General features: G+C 38.4%; 1 protein-coding gene across 1 annotated transcript in view; it reads right to left on the minus strand.

The window, feature by feature from the left end:
• Positions 1 to 4,259: 4,259 nt before the first annotated feature.
• caska (calcium/calmodulin-dependent serine protein kinase a) overlaps positions 4,260 to 26,707 on the minus strand; it is a 468,988-nt gene continuing 446,540 nt past the window's right edge. The window contains exon 13 of the mRNA XM_043701523.1: positions 4,260 to 4,391. Within this exon, the coding sequence (XP_043557458.1) occupies positions 4,260 to 4,391 (132 nt within the window). The remainder of the gene's footprint in view (positions 4,392 to 26,707) is intronic.

A 26,707-nucleotide genomic window follows, 5' to 3' on the forward strand; every position in this document is an offset into this window, starting at 1 on the left:
GTACAGCTCTACGACTCTATAATTGACCCAAACTCTTATTTTCAATGCCAGAAAACATAAAATTTCTGCAAAGACTGCATGATTAGCAAAATGTCACCTCTGCTTTATCCTAGTATCTCAAAACCATACATTATTTTTCTCTTTTCCTCTCTTGAAAACAGTTTGACAATACTAGATTTCCATTTTAATGATGCATAATACTTTCCAGTATCTCACCAAGTTAGAAACTGAAAGTCTCACAGGTGAATTATTTGATGTCAGGATTATTTGATACTAGGATGTTGCCTGGTATGGAGGGAGGTCTTATGAGGAAAGGCTGAGAGACTTGAGGCTGTTATTGTTCGACAGAACATGGTTAATAGGTGACTTAACAGAGGCTAACTAGATGATCAGAAGAATAGATAGGGTGGACAGTGAGAGCTTTTTTCCTCAGATGGTGATGGCTAGCATGAGGGGACATATCTTTAAATTGAGGGGTTATAGATATAGGACAGATGTCAGAGGTAGGCTCTTTATCTCAGAGAGTAGTAAGGGCATGAAATGCTCTGCCTGCAACAGTACTGGCCTCGCCAATATTAAGGGCATTTAAATGCTCATTAGATAAATATATGGATGATAATGGAATCGTGTAGGTTAGATGGGCTTTATATTGATTTCACAGGTCGGCGCAACATCGAAGGCTGAAGGGCCTGTGCACTGTAACGTTCCATGTTCTATCTCCCTGGGTCACCTTCTTTCTTTTTGCTGCGAGCATGTTTCACATGAAAAGGTACCTTTGATAGAGTGTTTCCTAATTTCTTGGAGAACAAGATATTAGCTCTCCATGTGTTTCTGTGTTGATAGCAGTTTCTCTCTGACCAATTTTGAAAATTTCTGCATTTTATACCACTCCAACATCAGATCGTCTCATTGATTCGATGTTGGCAAAACAATAAATTCAAACTCAATTGGGTTATAATATCCTGGGGCATAATTTAAACTAAATAGTTAAATTTGAATTGTTGTCAAAACAGTAACCAAAACTCAGGCATCCATTTCACAGCCAAATGTTACATATTTTCAATTTTCCAGAACACTCTCATTCTGCCATCTAGTCATATACACAGGTGCTTGTAATCTCTCTGTTCAGATCAGCATTCTTTCTCTTTTAAATATACAGTACACGCCTTCAACTTCAAAACAAAGTACTAAACTCTAAAATTCAGTTATACCACAAGCTTAGGTTGAAAATTAGTTTGGGGAAATGGAAGGAATGTGGATATTTTCTCAGTTTTGTTTAAAACTATCATAGTGAGCGAGCCATATCTGATCTAATTCATCTTTGTTCCATAACTCTGCTGCAAAGCACATATCAGGCTTGCAGGAAAATTAGGCCATCTTGCCCCCAGCTGCCTCTCTACTTGAACCTTGATTGTCTTCCACCTTGTCCTGTCCACTGTATGCTAATGCTAATCTTAGTGATGGGTCGAGGTTTGTGAGAGATTTCCCAGCTGTGAACCTACTGCCAGTCTCTGCAACCACCTGCTGGAAGATGGTGATAGGCCCACAGCAGCAATGACAATGGCAAGATGTCTTCACTTAAGCTCAATGGACTCACTTTAATCTGGCTTCAAGTTATTCTTCATTTGTCTTTTCTGCCCTGCAAGTTCCAAGGCAACTCTTCTGATGGTGGCAAGTTCAGAGCGATTGGCTTTACTTGAATTGTGGGACCAGTGTCCTGTTAAATTGAATAACTAGACTGTAGAGAGGGCTTTAAACTCATTAGAAGGGAAGGGGTGAGGGTTTGGGGAGGTGCAAAATGTAGGTTTATAAAGGAATTTTAAAGCAGCTATTGGGTAATAGCTGGGGGTGGGGTGGGGGTGCGGGAGAGAGGGGGAGTACTTTCGCGTGCAGTTGGAGATGGGTTGAACTAAAATAGGAGGGGTAAAGGAGCCGATACATGGAGACAGAAGAGAAGGAAATGGAAAAACAAAAGATAGCATCGAAAATATGAGAAGTGATAGGCAGAGAATTCAAGCTCAACAATCAAACAGGGCTGCATAGCAAAATTAACGGGACTAAGAATGTAAAAAGACAAGTGTTGTGTCTTGGTATGCAGAGCAATCACAAAAAAAGTGAATGAATTAGTAATATAAATAGATACAAACGGATGTGATAAAGTTGAGTGTACGGAAACATGCCTGCAAAGTGACAGGGATGGAAACTGAATATCGTTGATTTATTTGAAAATCAATGTTTTTTCATAAAGTTTGCAGGATCCTGAGCTTTATAAAAAGAGACATAGAAAACAAAAACAAGAATGTCATACCAAACAATAATGAAATATCAATTAGACCTCTGAGTATTAATCTAGAACACTGCATTCGATCTTGGGAGCCAAACTTTAGAAAGAGTGTCAACAACTCAGTGAATGCAAAAAAGACATAAGAACTATTGGGAAGATTAGAAAAGTTGGGATTCTTCTTGGACAAGAGAAAGTTTAGAGCTAATGTGAGAGATGGCTGAAGTGTAAACAATATTAAACTGTTTCCACTGCCAGGAGAGTTTATAAACAAAGACCAATTTAGGATAACTGGCAAAAGAACTAGAGAGGAGACAAAGAGGTTTTCCAATGCACTGAGTTATAATGCCATGAATAGTGCTACGTAATTAGCTGGTGAAAACTGACTGAATACCAATTTTCAAAATCGAACTGCATCTAAACTTGAAAAGGAAATACTTGCATAATTGTGGGGAATATCTGGAACTAATTAGATAACGTTTTAAAAGAGCCAGCATAAACATAATTTGCTGAATGGCCTTTTTTGTGCTGTATGAATCTTTGATCACTTGAAGGAAAGTGATAGATGAAAATATACCCAGTTACCTTGGCCACATTTGGCCTGAAACTATGAGACTTCATGGTACCAACAGTCAATGTGAGATCCACCTCCCATCATTGACAGCCTGCCACTGTGCCTCCAACTTCAGTGGAATAAATATATCTAGGATGGTAAGAGAATCTGAAACAATGGCTGATCACTATGATTTTGAGAGTCAAGCTGTAGATTGAAACTTGTGGGAAATCTTCTGAACTCAGCTCTAATTCCCAGATAGCAGTGGGAATGTCTTTTCAGGGTTGACTGCATTAGGTGTGTTCATGACCCTGACCTGCTCATGAACTGATTTGATTTCTCAGTCACAGCTTCCTGGTTCCTTACTACCAATTTGATGTAACTGTAAGGCCTTTAGGTACCTTCAGAGAGAGAGAAGTTCAGTTTCAATCATGGTGACATGGAATTGCAGATACAAATAGGTCAAGTTGTGACAAAATGGTGGGTTAGTCCTAAAAGACATTTGAGATTCTCAGTCACTTTACTAATATCAATGTATATCTACACTTTATTTCGACTAAACTTGTTTGATCCAACATGACAGCAGAGTAGGACACTGCAGCAGGAGTTCAACCACTCCATCCGCTTCTTTTCTGTTTTGTTCCTTCATTCTTTCTTCTCAACAGCGTCCTGAAATCCCAGCCCTCAGCACAAACTCAGTGAGGTGTCCTCTTGGGAGGTGTGGCAATCTTTCAGCTCAACGTGGCCGCAGTGTGAACTTACAGCCTCAAGGTGATTCCTGGTCAGTCTCCCAGCCTTCAGAGCCTCGAAGTGAAACCCAGTGTGGTCTGCAGTTGAGGCCTGGCACGGACTGGAAGCTACTTGCCAGCGTGGACTGGGTTGGAAGGACTGTTGTTCTGAAGTCTTTATTTCTCTACTTTCTAATTTATTCCTACAATCTGTAATGCTGGACTTCTTATTTCTTAAGTGACGACTTGTAAACTTTTCATTGTACTCATGTGAGTTCACATGACAATAAAGCTGATTCAATTTGAATTTACAAATTTGATGGGACTTGCATTTTGCTAGATTTCTGATTCTGTGACATAACCATTATTTCACCATAAGCTGTAATTAGATGTGTGTTTGAAGATACACCTACAATGTCACCAACTTTAACAAAACAAAAAAAATCCAATTCAAGATCGCATACAATGCAGAGCAAGAAATCTTGGAGTATACATTACAATAATGTACGGTTCAATAATGTCTCAAGCCTACATAAGGCTAACTATGGTATCACAGAGTCATAGAGATGTACAGCATGGAAACGACCCTTCAGTCCAACCCGTCCATGCCGACCAGAGTTCAGAGGACAATGGTATGAAATGTGTATTTTGATAGGACATGAGACAATAGGCTCTCAGAATGATTAACATGTAAATGTCAATCTAAAGCACAAAAGCTGACATACAGTACAACTAAAATTGTGCAACTTGCCTCTTTGGCTCTCTGGACAGCATCACTGGGTGGATTCCTAATCTGTGGTGATGACTTTGTGTTGATCTTGTCATACAGCTAGCACAGAAAAATAAAAGAAATATAAATGCAAACAAGAATAGGTACAAACAGAACATTGTTTGTAAATTATTGCAAACTCTTTCCTTTCCAAAAATGACTCACATAGATTACTCACTCACTCACTGCTGCACAAGTTATGCAACATACTTGTATAATAATTTTTCACTAGGCTAAATTTGCAATTCACTTCAGGATGCTGCTTCTTGATATGACTATACGTGTGCAAAGCTGGTGTTTTTACTGCGCAGTGTTATGAATAACTAGTTTACGATTCATATGTTTTAGAATGCATATTTTAGTTTTAATTGTTGAAAATAGGAGTAACCGGTTGAGTATAAGGTAAAAACAACCGTAATTAAAAGGCAATTCAAAAAAGTGGAATTTATTGTATTTCAAAGGTCTTGTTGATTTAAGAGATCCATAATGAGAAAGATCATGTAAAGATCTGGAGCCATACTTTTGTAGCTATTCCAGCAGAGGATAAGTAATTAGAGTCCTAGAGATGTACAGTATGGAAAGAGACCCTTTGGTCCAACTTGTCCACAAGATTAATTTAGTCCCATTTGCCAGCATTTGGCTCATATCCCTCCAAACTCTTCCTATTCATGTATCCATCCAGATGACTTTTAAATGTTGTAGTTGTACCAGCTTCCACTACTTCCTGTGGCAGCTTATTCCACATATGCACTACCCTTTGCGTGAAAAAGTTGTCCCTTAGGCCCCTTTTAAATCTTTCCCCTCTCACCCCAAACCCATGTTCTCTACTTCTGGACTCCCCCACCTCAGAGAAAAGACTTTGTCTATTTACCCTATCCATGCCCCTCATGTTTATAAACTTCTATAAGGTCATCCCTCAGCCTCCGATGCTCCAGCGGAAAAAAAGCCCCAGCCTATTCAGCCTCTCTCTATAGCTCAAACCCTCCAACCCTGGCAACATCCTTGTAAATCTTTTCTGAAACCTTTCAAGTTTTACAACATCCTTCTGATAGGAAGGAGACCAGAATTGCACACAATTCAAAAGTGGCCTAAACAATGTCTGTACAGATGCAACATGACCTCCCAACTCGTACACTCAGTGCACTGACCAATAAAGGAAAACATATGAAACACCTTCTTCACAATCTTATTTATCTTAGACCCCACTAAGATATGAACCTGCACTCCAAGGTCTCTTTGTTCAGCAACATTTCCCAGGACCTTACCATTAAGTGTATAAGTCCTGACCTGATTTGCCTTTCCAAAATGCAGCACCTCACAATTATTTAAATTAAACTCCATTTGCCACTCCTCAGCCCATTGGCCAATCTGACTAAGATCCCGTCGTACTCTGAGGTAACTTTCACTGTCCATTACACCTCCAATTTTGGTGTCATCTGCAAATTTACTAACCATACCTCCTATGTTCACACCCAAATCATTTATATGGTTTCCCATTCTTTTAGAAAACTCTGGAATTAAAAGCCAATTGCTGATTTGACTGCTATGACCATGAGACAAAGAAAGGGCTAGAAACAGGTTCAGGCGGGGAATAGAGTCCCATAACAGTCGCGATCTGGTAAGTAATAGTGAACTGAGCTAGCAGTTTATTTAGGAGACAAACATTAACTGAAGAAAAGAGCGCTAAGTGAATGTGTAGTAATTTGCCAAAAGGAAACTGATTATAGCTATATCACCTGAGGAAGAGTTTTGAGCATGGAGATAAAGGTGACTTTATTAGGATTTCAGTGTTTTTAACGGTGTTCATGATTTGGAGATGCCAGTGTTGGACTGGGGTGTACAAAGTTACAAATCACACAACACCAGGTTATAGTCCAACAGGTTTAATTGAAAGCACTAGCTTTCGGAGCACTGCTCCTTCATCAGGTTGTTGATCAATCACCTGATGAAGGAGCGTCGCTCCAAAAGCTAGTGCTTCCAATTAAACCTGTTGGACTATAACCTTGTGTTGTGTAATTTGTAACTTTAACTGTGTTGGTGGTTTAAAGGGGTTGAATTTTATTTCTGATATTAGTAATGAGATTGCATCAATTGTACTTGTCTAGTTTAGTTGTTTTCCTTACATAATAACCTTTTATGATGTTTTGTTAAAAGTACATCGGTGGCCTCTTGTGAAGATTGACCTTTGTGGCAAAGAAACTGAAAAATAAAGATTATGGTCTGTGAAGCGAGATTCCACGAGGTGATCTGACTTGTCCAGTATTACTTTTCTTCAAATTTATCTTTGTGAATTCCTTTAGAGCACAGCCAGCTGGCAAGATGGGTTGATGTTAGAAATGCAACTGAAAGAGACAGCTGAGTAGATTGTAGAGGCAAGACTAGTGATCTTTCAGGAATCACTAGAGTCAGGGAGAGCCTCAGAGGAATGAAAAATGGCTGAAGTAACATCCCTATTTAAGAAAGGATGGAGGGAGGAAACAGGAACATATAAACTGGCTAGCTTGAACTTGTTAGTTTGTAAAATTTGAGAATCCATTATTAACGTTGAGATTGAGGTGTACTTGGAAGCGCTTGTTAAAAGAGGGCTGAATCAGCAAGGCTTTGTCAAAAGGAGGTCATGCCTGGCAAACCTGTTAGAATTCTTTGAGGAGATAATGAGCAAGTTAATGAGATAAAGACAAAGGAAAGCCAGTGGACATGATCTATTTGGATTACCAGAAAGTGTTTGACAAGATACTGCACAGGACGCTGCTGATTAAGAGCTCATGGTGTTAAGGAAAATGTACTGGATTGGATAGAGAATTGGAAGACTGGCAGAATGTAGGGGTAAAGGGGTTGATTTCAGGATGGCAGGTGGTGACTAATGGAGTTCACAGGGGTCTGTGTTGGGACCACAACTATTCATGTTATATATGGACGAAGGAACTGAGGACATTGCTGATGACACAAATATACATGGAAAGACAAGTAATGTTGAGGAAGCGGGGAGGTTGCAGAAAGTCTGGGACAAGCTAAGAGAGTGGCAGATGGAATACAATATGGCAACTGTGAGATTATGCACTTATATAGGAAGAGTAGATGTAAGTCTGTTCACTGAGCTGGAAGGTTCGTTTTCAGGAGTTTTGTCACCATATTAGGTAACATCATCAGTGAGCCTGTTTGTCCAATGTAGTGTTAGTTACAGTTCTTGCAAACCCACTAACACATTAAAACAGCAGCTAATGAACTTGAAACACCCTAGATAGACAACATGCAAAACTAACACCATTTACAAAATACCTTTCAATAACTGTAACAAACACTACATTGGACAAACAGGCCAAAAACTAGTCACCAGGATACATGAACATAAACTAGCCACAAAAAGACATGACCCACTCTCACTAATATCCTTAAATACAGATGAGGAATGATACCGCTTCGACTGAGACAACACATCCATCTGAGGATAAGCCAAACAGAGACACGCATGAGAATTCCTTGAAGCATGGCATTCCAACTGGAACTCTACCAATAAACATATTGACTTGGACCCCATTTACCACCCTCTGAGAAAAAGAACAGGAAATGACAACACCACTGGAAATGATGTCATCAACCCAAGGCAATCTAAACACATAAATAGAAAGTGGGTCACTTACACCAGTACTTCACCAGAGGCTCACTGATGTTACTTAGTAAGGTGGTGAAACGTCTGAAAAAGAACCTTACAGCTCAGTGAGCAAACTTACATCCAGAACTTCAACCTGAGCTCAAACTTCTCAAAACTCAAGAATAGAGACATAGACTATTTCCCAAAAGGGGAAAGGCTTTTGAACTCTGAAGCACAAAGAGATTTTAGAGTCTGAGTTTAGAATTGTCTTAAGGTTAACATGCAGGTTCAATTGGTGGTAAGCAACATAAATGCAATGTTAGTATACATTTCAAAAGGGATAGAATCCAAGAACAGAAATGTACTGTCAAGGCTGTGTAAGGCTCCAGTCAGACTGCTGTTGAAGTATTATGAGCAGTTTTGAGCTCTGTATCGAAGGGAAGATGTGCTAGCATTGGAGGGGGTCCAGAGGACACTTACAAGAATGATCCTGGGGGTGAAAGGTTGTCATATGAGGAACATTTGAGGACTCTGTACTCAAAGTAGTTTAGAAGGATGAGGAGGTATCTGATTGAAACTTACAGAATACTGAGTGGCCTGGATAGAGTGGATATGGAGAAGATGTTTCCACTTGCTGGAGAGACTAGGTTCTGAGCAAAGGGACAACTCTTCAGAACTGAGATGAGGAGGAATTTCTTCTGCCAGATATTTGTTATTCTGTGGTACCCATTACCGTAGAAGGCTGTGGAAGCTAAGTCTTTGGTGCATTGAAGACAGAGATAGGTAGGTTCTTTACTGGTAAGGGGATCAAGGGTTATGGGGAGAAGGCAGGATAATGGCGTTGAAAAACATATTAGCCATTATCGAATGCTGGAGCAGACTCAATGGGCTAAATGTCTTAAATCTGCTGTTCTATTTTATGGAGGAACTGTACTACCTTTCGTCTTAAGTATCTCCTTGGAAGTTCACAGATAAAGCCAGACTCACACCTCAGGTCAAGTAATTTCTGGATCAAATGTCTTTTTTTTATAGATATTTTTATTAGAGATTTAACATTTTTACAAGTTTACAAAAATAAACAAAACTCTCAAATACAAACATTGATATACAATTAAATCAAAATACAATAGCCAAAATTTAACAAAAGAAAAAATACCGAAAAAGGAAAAAAAAACAAAACTCAACTATCTACTAATCTAACCTACAACTAACCAGAGTGTATATTTAAGTCTCTTACATGCTCGGAATGTGTTAACATCAAATGTAATAAAACCCGTATTCGTGCGGGTTTCCTCTCCTAAGGGGCCCCGGACCAGCCAGGTTTGTAATCTCAATTAAATAAAAGCCCTTGTTAGGATAGCCGATGGATCAAATGTCTAAGGTGCAACCTGTGATTGGGTGGCTAGGATTCAGTTCAAAACAAAGTTGGTAAAGAGAGACAAAAAAATCCTCAGATTTATTTAGCTTGATTCTAAAACATGAAATCTACAATATCTTCTCAATAATAGGAAGTTAACTTGTTGCAGCTTGAGTTCTGGAAGTAATCAGCTTGGTTTCAGCTTGAAATCACAGCAATGGACTATTGAAAAAGGTTTTCTGATGTTTTAAAACAATGCTCAAGAAATCACGGGGAAGCCTGTGCTTGAGTTGTTGAATGCAGACCTAAAAAGGTTGGTAAAGAAAGAGGAGAGGCATTTAATCATTGGACTAACAGAAAATCATGGAATTTTGTAGCTTGGAGAGTAGCTGGAACACTGAAGAGAAAGTAGACTGAATGCTGGTGAGCAATGATAATAATGGCAAATTGTTCAAGGGAAAATTAGTGAATTTTAAAGAATGTCAGATAGGGGAATTCTTGAGATGAAGTAAAAGATAGAATCTTTACAAGCTACAGTGTTAAGTTAGTGTCATGTGTTTGTTTGATTTTTCTTTATGTATAAATTTTGATTGAAACATGAAATCTTGTGGCCAAGACTGGTGAATTGCTGGGTGCTCGGATTTCTTCTTTAAACATTAATGGGGCCCATCAGGATCATAATAGCACCAATGATGAAAGATTTCACCTGTGTGATTCTTTAAACAGTTGCAAGTGGAAACAGATGGATTTATTCCCATCTATATTTGAAGAAATGAATTATTTTCTATAAGCAGGTGAATAACCTTAAACCAAACCTCTATACCTTGTGGTGCAGTGGTAGTGTCCCTATCCCTGGGCCTAGAGGCCTGCGTTCAAGTCCGACCTGCTCTAATAACATCTCTGAACAGGTTGATTAGAAAACCAGCTTAATTTAAAAAAATGAAAATAAATATATGCCATCATACAAGTCCACGACATATGTATGTTTACATTTTGCCATTTCATGGAGGTGGATTTTTTTCTGATACAGTTTTATTGTGACTTTAGATGGAAGCCAATTAATGATACATAAATTATATGATAACATACAATATGAAACATATGATACTTATTAGAAAGTCTTTTAAAACTGCTTTCATTTTAATTTTCTTTTTAAAAACACACTTCTGTTCTTTGAAAATAAGAAAGGTACTAGTAAAAAATGCTTTAGCTAATATTTTTCCATTGTACTAGGAAGTCCACCTATGAACTCACTACTGACCACATAATTAATTATAGCCCAGCAACTCTATCAGCAGGAATTTAAATCATACATGAATGTTAATTTCCCATGGAACCAGATAATTTATACTGCACCAACCATTAAAAACGCCATGGAGCAGCAGAGGTGGAACAACGTATAGTGCTGTGGAACTGCATGGAAGATTCTATCCATGGAAGGAAATTAGCATGTGTTTAACCTACATACAAGTCAGGTATTGTCAATTCAAAGTGATGCAGCTGGAGGACATAGAATCATGTATCCCAGCTAATCTGAGTATAGTTATGGACAGGGCTCCAACAAAGAGTCTTGAATACCAAGAAAAAACAAATTGAACAAACTTGTTGCACAGCACTATAAAAGAGATGCAAAGAGATTCAGTGAGCCCCAGAAAAATAAACCATGGTTAAATCTCACATGACTTTCGTTATGTGTTTGATCTAGTTCATTGATTTTCCTTCAAAAAACATACAGAGCAATGTTCCATATCACTGTGAACCAAGGAAAGATTGGGTAAAGCAGGCTTTGTTCTGGAGCAATTTTTAAACATATTTTATAAAAAATAAAAAAAATACCTCAGATATTACTATTTGAATTACTGAAGTAATAGAACTCGATTTATATAAATATATTGGCTCTCACTGGATTTAGAGAGGATTTCTCACGTTTGATGTTTGAAATATTGAAAACAAATCAGTATAGAATGTACTTGCTACATTTTAACTGTGTATACACCTTGTTTTAATTGGACAAGGGGTGGATGGATGTGTGTGAGAGAGTGTGTGTGACAGAGTGTGAGAGTAAGAGTAAGACAGAGAGAGAGAGAGAGAAAATGGGAGGGGGTGGGGGGTGGTTAAATGCACCTCCCAATAAATTCAGTATTCCAATTAAGGGAATCAAAGTTGGACTTAATGTACATTATTCTGCAAGAATAAAACATGATTTAAAATAAAACACTATTAAGTCCAATTCCACTAAGAAGGCTACATAAATGAATGACACTTCCCTTTATGAGAAGCTAATACAAGTTTAGCAGGGATCTAAATGCAAACTTCAACTAATTCTTAAGACATTACTGGCTACTTTGGAATAATAATTTGACTTTTTAATTCTGCAGTGTCAAAGAGAAATGTTGCCATTTGAACTGCAAAACTACTAGCATCGCCGCTGTTTCTTTGGTACATTATAAATAAAGAGAGATAAAGAATTTTATCTGCGTAATGTCATTTTTCAACATTGATTAATCAATCATCAAATTCTCATCTGAAACTCTGGTAAAAACAAAAAGCTTTAAAATTACAAAGGGTGATTATTTATAGGTGAACACTTGTTGCACGTGTCAAATTCAGATGTGGTTATTTTATTGCAGTTGTTACTTTTAATGGATTATATCTTCATTCAAGCAATATTTGCAAGAAGTTAATATATCAGCCAATGTGACTGCAAAACATTTTTCTTTCAACTGAAAATTCAGATAAAAAGAAGAGAAGCTTCATTAAATAGTGCTGAAAATCTATGAAGGTGAAACTACTTATCATCTATGTTGGAGTGTAAATGCAAAGGAGTTCAAACAGGCAAAAACAGAACTAAACTTGGCGGGTGGGAACTGGAATGCACGATAGGAATGCAGTTGAGCCCAGAGTCTTATCCAACATGGTAAATGGCATCCTCACTTTATATTCTTGCCCTCTCCTTTTCAAAATTGCATTCATCATTGTCCATCAGCAGTTCAATCTTTGCCTTATACTGCCATTGCAAAATACTATCTCCAACAATCTCTCCTACTCCAAAGTGTGCTGTTGCCTTCCAAATCAACACCCAATTTTCCACAATACCACTCAATTCTGTCCTTACACAGCAGCGAAATGGCTCTAATCAAAGTCATAAATAGAATCTTTGTGATTATAACTATGATGCACCAATATTCCTCCTCCTTCTCAAACTCCCAGTTTTTGATGTGGTTAAACTAATGCTCTGCACTCAATTTCAAAAGGAACTACACAGTAATAAATTGATCTAAAAACCAAAACAATTATGAAAATACTGAGCGGTTCAGCCAGTATCTTTGGAGAGAAACAAAGTTAGTGTTTTAGGTTGATGACCTTTCATCAGAACTGGTGAAAATAGTGGGACAAGGACAAGAGGAAGATCTGTGATAGAATGGAAGACAAGAATTGAATAGAGTTAGTCTTTCAGGGCCAAGCAGAAGGGACCACATTATGAGCAGCAAATATAATAGACTTCTTTCCAGGAATTTATACAGCGAATGGCAGAACCCTCACGAGTATTGATATGTCGAGAGATCTGGGTGTGCAGGTCCATAGATCACTCAAGGTGGCAGTGCAGGTAGATAAGGTATTGAAAAAGGCATTTGGCATGCTTGCCTTCACAGGAAGGGGCATTGAGTATAAGGATAGACAAGTTTTGCTGCAGCTTTACAGAACTTTACTTGAGCCACACTTGGAATACTGGTAGTTCTTCTATAATGCGATGGTTGTGTTCATGTACAACCCTGGATTATAGGTAAACCGTACTTTAGAAACAGCGCTCAAAATGTTGGCGGTGTAATCGTGTTACATCCTACACTAGTTTTAAAAGTCCGCACTTTAGAAACAGTGTTCCTACTTTGTCAATTGCATTACAGCAAATTCATCTTAAAGAAACGCGCATTACAGCAGAACGACCTGTACTGGTTCTGGTCACCACACTACCAGAAGGATGTGGATGTTTTGGAGAGAGTACAGAAAAGGTTTACCTGGTATGTGGGTGTTTAGCTATGAAGAAAGGTTGGATAGACTCGGTTTGTTTTCACTGGAAGACAGGGGGTTGAGGGGTGACCAGATAGTAGTTTAAAAGATTGTAATGGCATAGGTAGAGTGGGAAGTATGAAGCTTTTTCCCAGGGTGGAGGGGTCAATTACTAGGGGACACAGGGTCAAGGTGCGAGGGGACAAGTTTGAAAGAGATGTGAGAGGCACGTTTTTCACATCAAGAGTGGTGAGTGCCTGGAACGTGCTGTAAGTGGTGGTGGTGGAAGCAGACACAATAGCAATATTCAAGAAGCACCTGGATGAAATCATGAATAGGAAGGGAATAGAGGAATAGAGATCTTTTAAGTGAAGACAGTTTTAATATGGAAGAGTAAAATGTGTCGGCGCAGGCTTGGAGGGCCAAAAAGCCTGTTCCTGCACTGTATCATTCTTTGTTCTTACTAAATTGGAATAAGTACCTGTAAACTGTTGCTTCATCTGGAAGGAGCATTTAGGTCCTCGGATGGAGTGAAAAGAGATGCCGTTGAATGGGTGGGAGCTTTGAGAGTGATTGAGAAGTGGACAAAGGTATCAAAAATCAATGGCGAATGCTGGAGCACGAGGAGGGTAAAGTCTGGTTAGGATTCATTAGTGTGACTATTTGGGGGTCTTCAACTATTTAATTTTACTGTATTGTGAACGCAGAAGTAAAAAGGCCGATTTGGTTCAACTTTCTGTCACTATTGCATAATAGAAATTTTGCTGCATCATCAAAACATATGTGATCAAGATATAGGAATAGGGAGAATGGAATGGAGCCCTTTCAGTGTGAGAGATGCAAGTATAGTGCCTGAGCTGTGAATAGCAGTGGCTTATGAAGAAAATTAGTTAATACGCTGTTGCCAGAAATGGAGACAATGACGTCGATGATGGGAACAGAAAAGTTGGAAATGGGCCATGTGAAAAAAACTGAGAGAAGGGTAGAAAAGGAAGCAAGGTCGAAGAAGTTTCTTAATTCAGGGTTATGGCCAGGAAACTTGAACCTTTAAAAGTGACAGAGAGCATCAATGTGTGTAGTGAGAGACAGGACAAGTGAAGGGTCAAGGTAAGAAGAAAGCAGTTCAGTGGACAGGAACAGGCTGAAATGGTGGGCCTACCTTGTATAAGTAAGCTGCACATAGCTGAGAGGCTATCATAATGGGAAGCATTCGAAACAAGATCACTGGAGGAAATTAGACTAGTGATTACTCTGGAAGGAATGGCTTGACATTTGATCAGACAACAGCAGGTCAGACCCACTAGTGCATAGTATAGCTGGTTCAGAGAAAGACAGAATTGAGATGGCCGATGTCAAGTTGGGAGAAAAAAAATCAATCAAACTACAAAAGGGGCATGAGTGATGTGTCCAGATGAAGGAAGAATAATTAAAATGGCTGAAAGGATCCAAGGGTGGAATGTCTCCATGCGAAGTACATGGACGTGAATACAATGGAAGAACAACTCAACTTCATCCTGAGTTTGAAACTTCATTAAGGTGGGGATATGAAGGGATAAAGTATGGTCCCTATTTTGGCCAGATCGGTCACTCTTTGACAGGGGAAGGTCAGTGGACATTGTGAACATAGGGCAAAGGGTGAGTTCATTTTGTTAGTAGTCAGGACTTCTAGTAATAATCATTAGAAAAAATAAATGCAAGAACTTTAAAGTAAGCAAATTGCAAGTAATCCTATTCCATTCCAATTACTTACTGACAAAATTAAAAATCACATGGCAGGTTATCATCCAACAGGTTTATTTGGAAGCATTAGCTTTTGGAGGCTACCTGACGAAGGAGCATCACTCCAAAAGCTAGTATTTCCAAACAAATCTGTTGGATTATAACCTGGTGTTATGTGATTTTTAACTTTGGCCACCCCAGACCAACACCGGCACCTCTTCATCATTACTGACAAAATCCAGTATAGTATTAAAGAGGAAAACTAATCTTTTCACACGTGGAAGTAATTCACAGAATAACTGCTGCTGCGTCATGACAAATACGATCAAGGTATCATTAAGTGCAAACTTCTGCTATTCCCACACTAATAGTAAAATGGCTGATCAATCGATTTTCTAAAATTTTGCAGTCATGGTATTTGCATTTTAAATTTCTTTTACTGATGCGAGTTTAAAGTAAATAAGTTCTAATTCTTCAAATTTATCTGTACGATTTGGTGCAATGCTATGAGGCCATCCAGAAACCTTTTCACATCATCATTTTGGAATAGCAATAATGATCACTATTATATCCCTCTTGACTGAGAATAACACAAGGAAACCTTTCCACAGAGAGCAGTTTCAAATGAAGAGTCATGTAAAAAATAGAATTCAACAATCATATCTTGTAATATTAATGAATATACAATTATTTCTTTTTGTTGTGCTCGGCTGCTTTTGTTATTTTTTTCTCAAATTATACATGCATTTTAGAACAGCGGTGATGCAAATTTGAGAGCAATTAATCTTCTAAGCAATTCACACCTATATAATTTCAACAGTGAATGATAACACTGAAAACAGACAAAATGTCCCACAGATATCAGCTGCTAGCTATCCTTTTACCGAGGGCAGATATGAACACACAATAAATCAACACAATATACCTTCAAGTGCACAGGCTGATAGCATAGGATTTGACAACAAAATTGAAATGTAGAATGTACTGCCTGATTCTGTCGTTGTAAGTTTGTTTGATAGATGAAGACAATTTGTAAACAGGACACAACCCGTTTATATAGTATTAATTGACTATTGCACTAAAGTGAACCATACAAATTAAATCCACATTAAGTCCCTGGATAATTTTCCAGTATCTAGAAGCGCAGAATGATCTAACCAACAATGATTTGCACCAAAAAAATTGGACAGGAGTGGTATTAATGCTCCTTTAAGCCTTAGGATTATCAACATGTCTTGTACATGACTCTTGTAACACAACTCCATGATCATCTCCCTCATTCATCAAATAATGGTACTATGTTTGCATTCAGCAGCTGACAGATTACTTGCAATATTCCCATGTTCACATTTTATCATGTGCCATGCTTTGGGATCTGACCATATTAAAATAAGGGCCTGATCACGAAAAATAGTTTAGGCTTTTTACTGGGGCCACTATCAATGTGCCCATACTACTCTATCCATTTTCTGCTAATGTTCACTATACATTAAATATATCCTTTAAGAAAAAAGATTAATCAGATATTTCTAAAATCTACTAATATTATACCACTCTTGACTGACTTCATATTAGTGTTAACCTTGTTTTGATATAAATTTCAGAACTTCAATAACTACTCATAAATTGAAAGTAGCAGTAATAACTCTATCTGGAATAAACTATTAAGGGACAAGAAAAAATTTATACAGGAATAGAATGCAATTAGCCATGTCTGGGAGAAGAAAGAGTTGAAGCAAAACGAACAGAACTGTTTTAACAGCTGCTTGATTAGTGACTCCCTCATGGCACAAGAGCAAGTGATTAGCCAGCTAAAGAATTTAAAGAGTTAATCGCAGGAAAGCTGTTCCTTGAAATAGTCAGTCAATGCCAAACGTACAAGGAACAAGGAAGCTATTTCTCAGAAAACAGGCTGCAGATTTACAATATCTTAGATGAAAGAATTTAAAGGATCATTAATAATGTGTCACACCACAAACTTGAGGAATTCAACTCCAGGGTTCCTCAGGAGCAGAGCTTTGGAGAATGAAGTTGCAGAAGGGTTGAAGCCTGAACACACCCAGAGACAGACACTATTTGTTGGAATCGTAGCTAAATTCCATCATTAATCAGGTAATAGCCAAGCTGAGTTGTGAGGCTTGACTTGCTTACTTGAGGAGTCTTATTTTGCTTGTTACATTCTATAAAGGTTAAATAATTGTTTCAATATGTGATTGTGTGATTTCTTAATAAGTAGCCAAATTAAAGGTAGCTTGTAGCAATTTACATACAACAAAAAAAGCATTTTTCATGATCAGGCCCTTTTCTGGTTAAATGTGAAATTGAAGTTATTTTGTAGTATAACTGGGCTATTGTGCAGATGACTCTGCAGCAACGGTCAGTTTAATAACTTCAGTAAATCCACTTAAAGTTCATACCACTGGATGTGTTTCATACATTACATTATATAACAATGTTAAAAATAGATCTGCAAAGAACAACAAAAGCAGAACATGGATTCAATCGCATTCTATTTCAGGTCTAACATATGAGGAACGGCTGAGGATACTGGGATTGTATTCGTTGGAGTTTAGAAGATTAAGGGGAGACTTAATAGAGACGTACAAAATAATACATGGCTTGGAAAAGGTGGATGCTAGGAAATTGTTTCCGTTAGACGAGGAGACTAGGACCCGTGGACACAGCCTTAGAATTAGAGGGGGTCATTTCAGAACAGAAATGCAGAGACATTTCTTCAGCCAGAGAGTGGTGGGCCTGTGGAATTCATTGCCACGGAGTGCAGTGGAAGCCGGGACGCTAAATGTCTTCAAGGCCGAGATTGATAGATTCTTGTTGTCTAGAGGAATTAAGGGCTACGGGGAGAACGCTGGTAAGTGGAGCTGAAATGCGCATCGGCCATGATTGAATGGCGGAGTGGACTCGATGGGCCGAATGGCCTTACTTCCACTCCTATGTCTTATGGTCTTATTCCAAAGATAAAGAAATCGCAGGGTTACATGAGATTAGGTGAATTGCTTGTACAGAGAGCTGGCATGGATGTGACTCAGCAAATGGCTATAAACACTTCATGATTATAGATTTGGTAGAGACATTTAAAATTCATTCGCTGATATGACTTCTTTGATTTTTTTCCACGCTGTGATATCGCCTTTAACCAGTTTAGCAAATTCCAATGTTCCTGCAAGAAGTCCCTGCTGTTCTTTTCCCCATAGGTTTATTATAATTTTTAAAAAGTAGATCTGGATTTGAAATTATTTGTTCATCCATTTTGGAGAGTCCTCACTTTACTTGCACTATCTTCTGTATGTAAATTTATTATATGATACCGACCATATGTGTAAAACAGTTAAATTTTTCTTCAAAGTGATATCTTTCATCAATTTTAATTTACTCAATTCCTCATTCCTTTGAAGCTTACTTTTGCAGTCTATATTTGATCCCACTCTTCTGGGTATCAATTGCTACGTAATCTTTAATTTTATCTTCTCTGGTCACTCGTTTCTACAGGTTTCAGATTTTGCATTTTTGACGCTATCCTGATTCCTCATCAGGACAAAATCTAGATGTGAGGCATGAATGGGAACAGGAAATATATTTCTACTTTTATTTCTTTTATGTGTCAAGCAATGTCACAACCAAATAATTTTAAAATTAGAAAAGAAATAAACTTGTATTAGTTTTTTTGCCAAGGCTAATTTATTGGCTTTAACACTGAATTACAAAAGCTATGACCTGCTGTAAAAACAAAATAAAAACATACATCTGATTTTACATAAACTGCCCTTCAGTACAGGATGAGATCCATTTGATATCTCCTTAGTATCTGAACTCAGTTCTAAGGTGAAGAGATGGTATAAATAAAAACTATTACTGGCAGAAATTGCTCAAAATAGGTTCAACACAGCCTCTTGTTACAAAAGTGCACACTCTATAATGGACCTACTTTTTTATCAAAGTGGATCATTTGATTCCTTTTATCTTAACTTTCCCAAAGGCAGTAATTCATTCAGGCTCATGTACTACAGGCAACACTGGCTTCCCTGAATCTTGCCAAGCATTCCTTCCATAACATCAAATCTTGATCCCATCAAGAAATATTGTGGTATACCCTGAAAGCACTACAGCTTTTAAAATAATTTTCCACTTGCTAACTGCAGAACTTGGAAAAATATCATTCTATTACTTAGCTTGGACTTTAAACGCACAAACTGGGACTATTCTTTTGGTTTGATGTATTTCAAAAAAGACATATTCATTCCAACCAGATCTGATGTTTAATTTGAAAGTACATGTGATTTCCCTCATTTTGGAAAACATCCCACAAAGGCAAAGGAGAAATGACAATATTTTCTCTCATCTAGGTTATCACATAAACTCACCAGGAAATTGTCTTATAGATTCAGAGACCTTCTAATGATACATAAAAACATATACAACTCCACAAGTAATTTATTATTATAATGTTTGTGGAGCTGCTTTCCATAATCTTGTTATGTCTTTGATGATTGCAGTCAGATGAGTTAATTGCAGAAATATCATACAATCACCTAGTTCAGATGAACAAAGCAAAATAAAAATCAGGTGCTGACAATAGAGTAGTTCAGTAGCAAATTCAATCAGTCCAGTAACAATAGATCAAAAAATATTAAAAGGCAATATTCCCTACCTTCACTCAAATTAAATTCAATTTTGCCCATGTTCAATACTGTTCCGTAAGCATTTATTCAAGTTGCTACTGACCTGGTTATTTGGCTCTACCTGACCTGAGTTTCCTGCTTTCTTTATATTAAGAGTACTTGGAGTTTTCAGTTGAATTGCCAGAAAAACTAACAATAAAACTTCACATCGAATTGCCGTATAAACTCATCACAACTTGAAAAGTCCAAAGTCCTCCTGGAATAGAAAAATTTGGCTCTTTTCATTGCAGAGAAATGTATACAATTCTGCTTGTATACAGTCCAGTTTGTGACCTTCAACATTTTCTTGGAAATGCATACATGAAAACTAACTCAACAGAATAGACAAAACAAATATTTACAAGGTGGATTTTCACCTTTTGCTCTTATTACAACACAAATGTAAAGAAATGATGCAATTCTACAGCATTTTCTCGCTCACATATGCCAGTGATCTTTTCAGGATTAGAATTTATTCTAGCTGTGTAATATGCCCAACATTTATTTAGCTTTTTGATAAATAAGTTCTATCCCCCCAATGCATTCAGCTGAACTGTATTTCATTCTTACTGTTGCTACACTCATGCAACTTGAGAAACGTGAGAGTCGATCATACAGTTGTACACACCTATTTGTCCCCTCTAAATTGGGTTATCAAATTAAGAAAAAAGCTGGTTTCATCCATCACCTCCTTTTAAATACAAATATTAAACAGTAATTTACCAATATTCAAAAGTAACTGTACTTCAAAAGTTATTAATTATTAGTAAAGTGCTTTGGGACAATACGAAAGGAAATAAGCAAATGTAAGGTTATGCTTTAGTATTTGTTCCTTAATACACAATTAATTTGTGGCATGACAAATTTTACTTGACTTATAATTCGAAAATTTGGACTAATATTTTAAAGAACAAAAACTCAAGCCATATTATCAGTTTAGAAAAGCTGGAAATAAAAGGTCAGCATCAATAAAGGTGACAATGAAGCTATGGACTGCTGTAAAGACCTAGCATGTTCAATGTCCTTTAGCAGAGGAAACCTATCCACGCCCATCTTGTCTGATCTACAATGACTTTAGTCCCATAGTGTGGTCAATAGCCCCATGAAGTGGCTTAGCAAATGACTCACAACTGTATCAAATCCTCAAGTACAATGTTTTAAGAAGGCCCATTAACAACTTTTAGGGCAACAGGAGCTAGGAATAAAGGCTTATTACAAATAAGTTGTATTTACCTCTCACAAATTAAGGGTTAAGTGTTCTTAAAATGTAGTTGTTATTTTCCAATGCCAGTTATCTGTACTGAAACTTTAAATCAAATACTGTCGTATAGTTTGTTGCTTGATAACTTTCAGACTTTTACTTTGAAAGTACTGACCTTTTGTTCTTTCGTTGTGACCTTCAATTTCACTAAAGACTTGCTGGTTAATACATATAGTGAATCATATGAAGTTATTAATTCTGGTCCTGAATACCAAGACTGTAAATGTATGCGAGCACACCCACTGCAAGTATTGAAACAAATCTTTGTCTGATTCAGTGTCATACTTAGTCCAGTGTAATCTATGAAAGTGATTTTTTTTAGCATCATATTAAACTTCAGAGGCAGCTAACCGACAAATCAACTGGAAAGTCAGGGGCAAACTTGCCTTCACTAGCCCAGGTAGGGTAAAAGTAAGATGGTGGAGACTGAGAGATAGGGGAATGGTTAAAAACTATGTGCCTCTTTGTTAAAGACAGGCAAGGGTAGGCCTTTGTGGGGCACACTGTGCAGGAACAGGAGGGACATGCCCACCATGTCATGCATTCAGCCAGGCCATAGGTCATGCCTCGCCTGTCAGCAGGAGGAGACCCTTTACTGGAGATTTAAGATTCTCAATGGACTTGAGGGTAGCTGGCCTACCAGTAGTTACTCTGCCTCTAGTATAATATCAGAAGAAATTGGTAGCCACAGCCATAGTACATTCTCGCATCCATCTTGATTTGACCCCACCACCAGTACTTCACACGCCCCCTTCACCCCACTTCTCCACCTCTGCATGTGCCATTATGTATAGTGTCCACTATCTGGAGATAAATCCTAGCACATTAGCTTTGGAATAAATACTTTTCCATTTCACAGTCTGTTGAAAAAGCTTTGTTTGATTGTAATCATATGATACTGTATAAGAATTTCAATAAATATCCTGCACTTCTGTATTTAAATAATGTGTCTTTCTACTATTTCCTTGTGGAATTTACAGTCAAGATCAGGGAAGCTGATGTTAGGTTAGCCCAAAAATACTTTGTGGATTTGAGTACTGGTTTATGCAAATTCAAGGCTGATATCATACAGTATACCTGGACATATCACAGACTCATTGAAAGACAGTGAGGTACACACTAATATCTTTATTATAACATCCATCCGAAAACCTAAAAGAAATAACAACGTTTTGCCTGATGTTGAAAGTAGATTTCCATGAGAATTAACCAATAGTTTTTCAGCAAAACTGTACACTATTAGAAACTGCTTCCTTTTATCAGGGTACCACTCTTGGTCTCTAGCAGTTCGACTTTATCTTAGAATAAAGTTTTTCACCCTCTTCAGTAACATAACACTTGATTACATTATACATTACAGGTTATTGAATCCAATTCTCTCGTGTAGTGTCTAATATCTTGCTCTTTACACATTTCTCATCTCTCTGAGGTTTTCTGTTTTCTGATCTGCTGATGGCAGGGTAACATCATCTGTTACATCATCTTAACTTACATTTGTAATATATGACACTGACAGGATATTCTAGACCCACAGTACTAATTCTGCCACAGCATGGAGCAAATGATAAGCTCAAAATACCCTAAATTCAAAAAATACTTTTCGCAGAGAATGCTGAATGGGCCCAGAGTAAGTCAGTATGAACTTGGTACAGGAAGAAGTCAGCAGAGAATGAGTCCAAAGTACAACAAGCAACTGGAGATCACAAGTGCAGGGTGCGAGTGCAGCTAAACACTTGGCTACAGAGCTGGTGCAGGAGGGAGGGCTTCAGATATGTAGATCATTGCGGCACCTTCTGGGAAAGGTGGGACATGTACATGAAGGATGGGTTGCACTTAAACTGGGCATCCATGTCCTGGGCAGGAGATTTGCTAGAGCACTTCAGGAGGGTTTATACTAGTTTGGCAGGGGGATGGGAACCAGAGCTATAGATCAGAGGAGAGGGTAGTTGTTGAACTGGCAGAAATAGAATGCAGATAGTCCGTCAGGAAGGATACACAATTGATAGGTTAAAGGATTGGGTTAAAGTGTGTCTGTTTCAATGCAAGGAATGTCAGGAATAAGAGTGGTGAACTTTGGGCATTGATCAGTACTTGGAACTACGATGTTGTGGCCATAACGGAGACATGGATTTCACAGGGACAGGAATGGTTACTGGATGTTCCAGGGTTTAGACCATTTAAAAAGTACAGGGAGTGGGGGGGGGGGGGGGTAAAAGAAGAGAAGGTGTAGCATTGTTAATTAGAGAGTGCATCACAGCTGCAGAAAAGAAGATTGTTGAGGAGAGTTTGTCTACTGAATCAGTATGGGTGGAAGTCAGTAACAGGAGTGGAGCAGTCACTTGATTGAGTAGTACTGAATGATTAGAGGGATGTTGTTCCTCTGTTCAAGAAAGGGAATAGGGAATCCTTGGGAATTACAGACCAGTCAGATTTCCGTTTGTGGTAATCAAGGTACTGGAAAGGATTCTGAAAGATAGGGTTTATGACTATTTGGAAAAACATAGTTTGACATAGCTTTGTGGGGGGCAGCTCATGCCTCACAAGCCTTATTGAGTTCTGAGGATGCAACAAGACAAGGGTGGCAAGGTGGCTCAGTGGTTAGCATTGTTACCGCAGAGCGCCAGGGACCTGGGTTCAATTCCCACCTCAGGCGACTGTCTGCATGGAGTTTGCACATTCTCCCAGTGTCTGCATTCGTTTTCTCTGGGTGCTCTAGTTTCCTCCCACAATCCAGAAATGTGCAGATTAGGTGAATTGGCCATAGCATTCAGGGATGTGTAGGTTAGGTGCATTAGTCTGGGGTAAATGTAGGGGGATGGGTCTGGGAGGGTTTCTCTTCAGAGGGTCGGTGTGGACTTATTGGGTCGAAGGGCCTATTTCCACACTGAAGGGATTCTATTTAAAAATAGGGTTGTTAAGAAGGCGTATGGCGTTTTGTCTTTCATGAACAGGGAGCTTGAGTTTAAGAGCCGTGAGGTTTCGCTGCAGCTCTATAAAACCCTGGTTAGACCACACTTGGAATATTGTGTCCAGTTCTGGTCACCTCATTATAGGAAGGATGTAGATGCTTTAGAGAGGGTGCAGCGGAGATTTACCAGGTTGCTGCCTGGATTGAAGGGCTTGTCTTAAGAAGAGAGGTTGAGTGAGCTTGGGTTTTCACACTGGAGAGGAGGAGGAAGAGAGGTGACTTGATAGAGGTGTACAAGCGAATGAGAGGCATAGATAGAGTGGATAGCCAGAGTCATTTCCTCAGCGCAAAAATAGCTGTCATGAGGGGTCTTAATTTTAAGGTGATTGAAGTATAGGGGAGATGTTAGAGGTAGAGAGTGGTGGATGTGTGGAATGCATTGCCAGCGGTGGTAGTACAATCAGAGACATCAGGGATATTTAAGCGACTGCTGGACAAGCACATGGACGACAGTAAATTGAGGGGGTGTAGGTTAGGTTGACCTTAAAGTAAAACAAATGCTCGGCCCAACATCATGGACCAAAGGGCCTGTACTGTGCTGTACTGTTCTAGGTGAGTGCAGTCTTCAAACTTTGCTATGTTTTTGCTCCTATCTGTTTGCAGTAAAGTCTCCTTAACCCAGTCTAGCAACAGATATTGGCAGCAAGATCAAGTGGCTGGGGAGTGAGACGCTGCATATGAAGTAAGGAGGTGATGTTTGAGGATAGAGGCCATTGAGTGCATGAAGGGAATTGGGAAGAACAGCTGCTAAGTGAGAGAGTTGGGAAGGGAAGGGGGGTGGTGGGGGGGTTGGAAAGAGAGCTGATTGTTGTGTGCATGAGATAAGTTGGAAAGAGGGGCTGCTGTGTGGTCAGGTGGTGTTAAAGATGATGTGTGTGTGGCAGGATTAGTAGTGTTTACAATGTGTAGGTTGGGGTTGGGGGTGTGGGACAGCAAGAACTACACTCAATTTTCTGTCAGCAGGGAATATTGGCTGAAATCTACACATATAACTACAAAACATTTTTACAAAGTACTTCAAAGATATATTTTACAATTTATATGATACATTATTTTTGTTGATATTGGATACGTGAACTTTCGGCAACTGGATATTACTGGGCTTCTTTATTACCATTGTGCTGGTGTCAGAGGCCATAATAATTTTCAAGTGTGAAAATGGGGTCAGATTGTAAAATAGATATGAAAGCATTGGGTTGAGCAAAATGAGGAATATTAACTCAGACATCTGTAGCAACAATTCAACTGAAAGATGGGTACAATGTGAAATGTAGAATACGGATTCTACCAGAAGTTTTGGATCTGTCTGGTGAGCATGTTGAGGCTTTGAAACTTGACAGGTCATCACAGTCTTGCCCTACTTCTCTGTAGACATGATTTGTTCTCTGTTGTTTGCAAACTGTTGGGTAGTTTAAATGCCTATGCTTCTGTTGGGTTGTAAACTCAGCCTGCCATCTTTGAAAGGAACAGGAGCCCAAATTGACTGCAACCAACGGAGAACTTCTCTGGCTTCTTCACACCCAATTCCCACGAGTTCAGTGTGCTAGGTTTCTTCAATGCCACGCATTGGTCAAATGGATTCTCGATGTCATACTCACCTTTATATCAGCCTTTTCATTCATATTTTAATGCGGTCAGGAATTGAATGGCTCTGGCAGAACCCAAACTGTTTATCAGCAAATACATTACTACTGTTAAATTACTGCTTGGTTGCATTGTCAATGGCACCTTACATCATTTTACTGATATTTGAGAATACTGAGAGCAGTCTTTGTGGTGGCAGGATTATTAAGTCAGAAAGTCAGTTCAATGCAGACAGGATGCCTTAGTAGTAGATTTATTGGATCAACATGCTCAGTTGTGTTATGCCACACCTCTGTAGTAGGTAGGGCTTGAACTCTGGTGTTCTGGCTCAGAGGTGGGGACAGTCTGACAGCATTCAGGGAAGAAATGCAAACCAAATGTTGTGTGTTTGGACTTAAATCACCGAGGGATAACAGAAAAATAAAGAGTCAACTGGGATATACCCTAAGGCAGAGTTGAATAAACAATAGCCCAAGGACCATGTCAGTTCTTTTGGAGCTTTTCATCTGACTGTCAAGCTGTATTGCAGGTTAACAATCATTTAACTATTTATAGAGTCAGAGTCATATAACACAGAAACAGACCCTTTGATTATTAAAAATAGTAAAAATATAAAAACTTATCAAATCAATTAATGTATGTATGCTATTACATCTATCAAACAATTTACTGTCATACAGCATTCATTGCCAAAACAAAGCACTTCACAATGGCTCCTATGAAAATTTGCATTTATGACTTAATTTCATCTATGCACCAGATGTAACAACTCTTAACAAACAGCCTTTTTGAAAAAAGGCTGGCAATTAGATTTTTCACTTTCCATAAAATGAATCTTCATTTTAATATTCCTTCTTCAGATTTATATTGCTTAGAATTTGATTTATTTTGAAGGTTTGTAGTTTGAATATATTTTGAATATTAAAACAATCAAATAGGGAATTACTAATATACTACCTGCGGACAAGCCCGATGCATACACAGGATCTGCTTGGATGAGAGGGGATGCGACAGGCTCTTGAAAATGTTGAAGAATGCTCTCATAAGAACAGGATACGATGCTCAGCTCATTGATCATCATTCTCATCAGCAAAAAAACTGTAATGACCTCCTCAGAAGACAGACACAGGATGCGACCGACAGGGTACCCTTCGTTGTCCAGTCCTTCCCTGGAGTGGAGAAACTACACCATGTTCTTCTCAGCCTTCAAC

The sequence above is a fragment of the Chiloscyllium plagiosum genome, chromosome 12 (assembly GCF_004010195.1).
Source record: "Chiloscyllium plagiosum isolate BGI_BamShark_2017 chromosome 12, ASM401019v2, whole genome shotgun sequence".
NCBI classification, from domain to species: Eukaryota; Metazoa; Chordata; class Chondrichthyes; order Orectolobiformes; family Hemiscylliidae; genus Chiloscyllium; species Chiloscyllium plagiosum.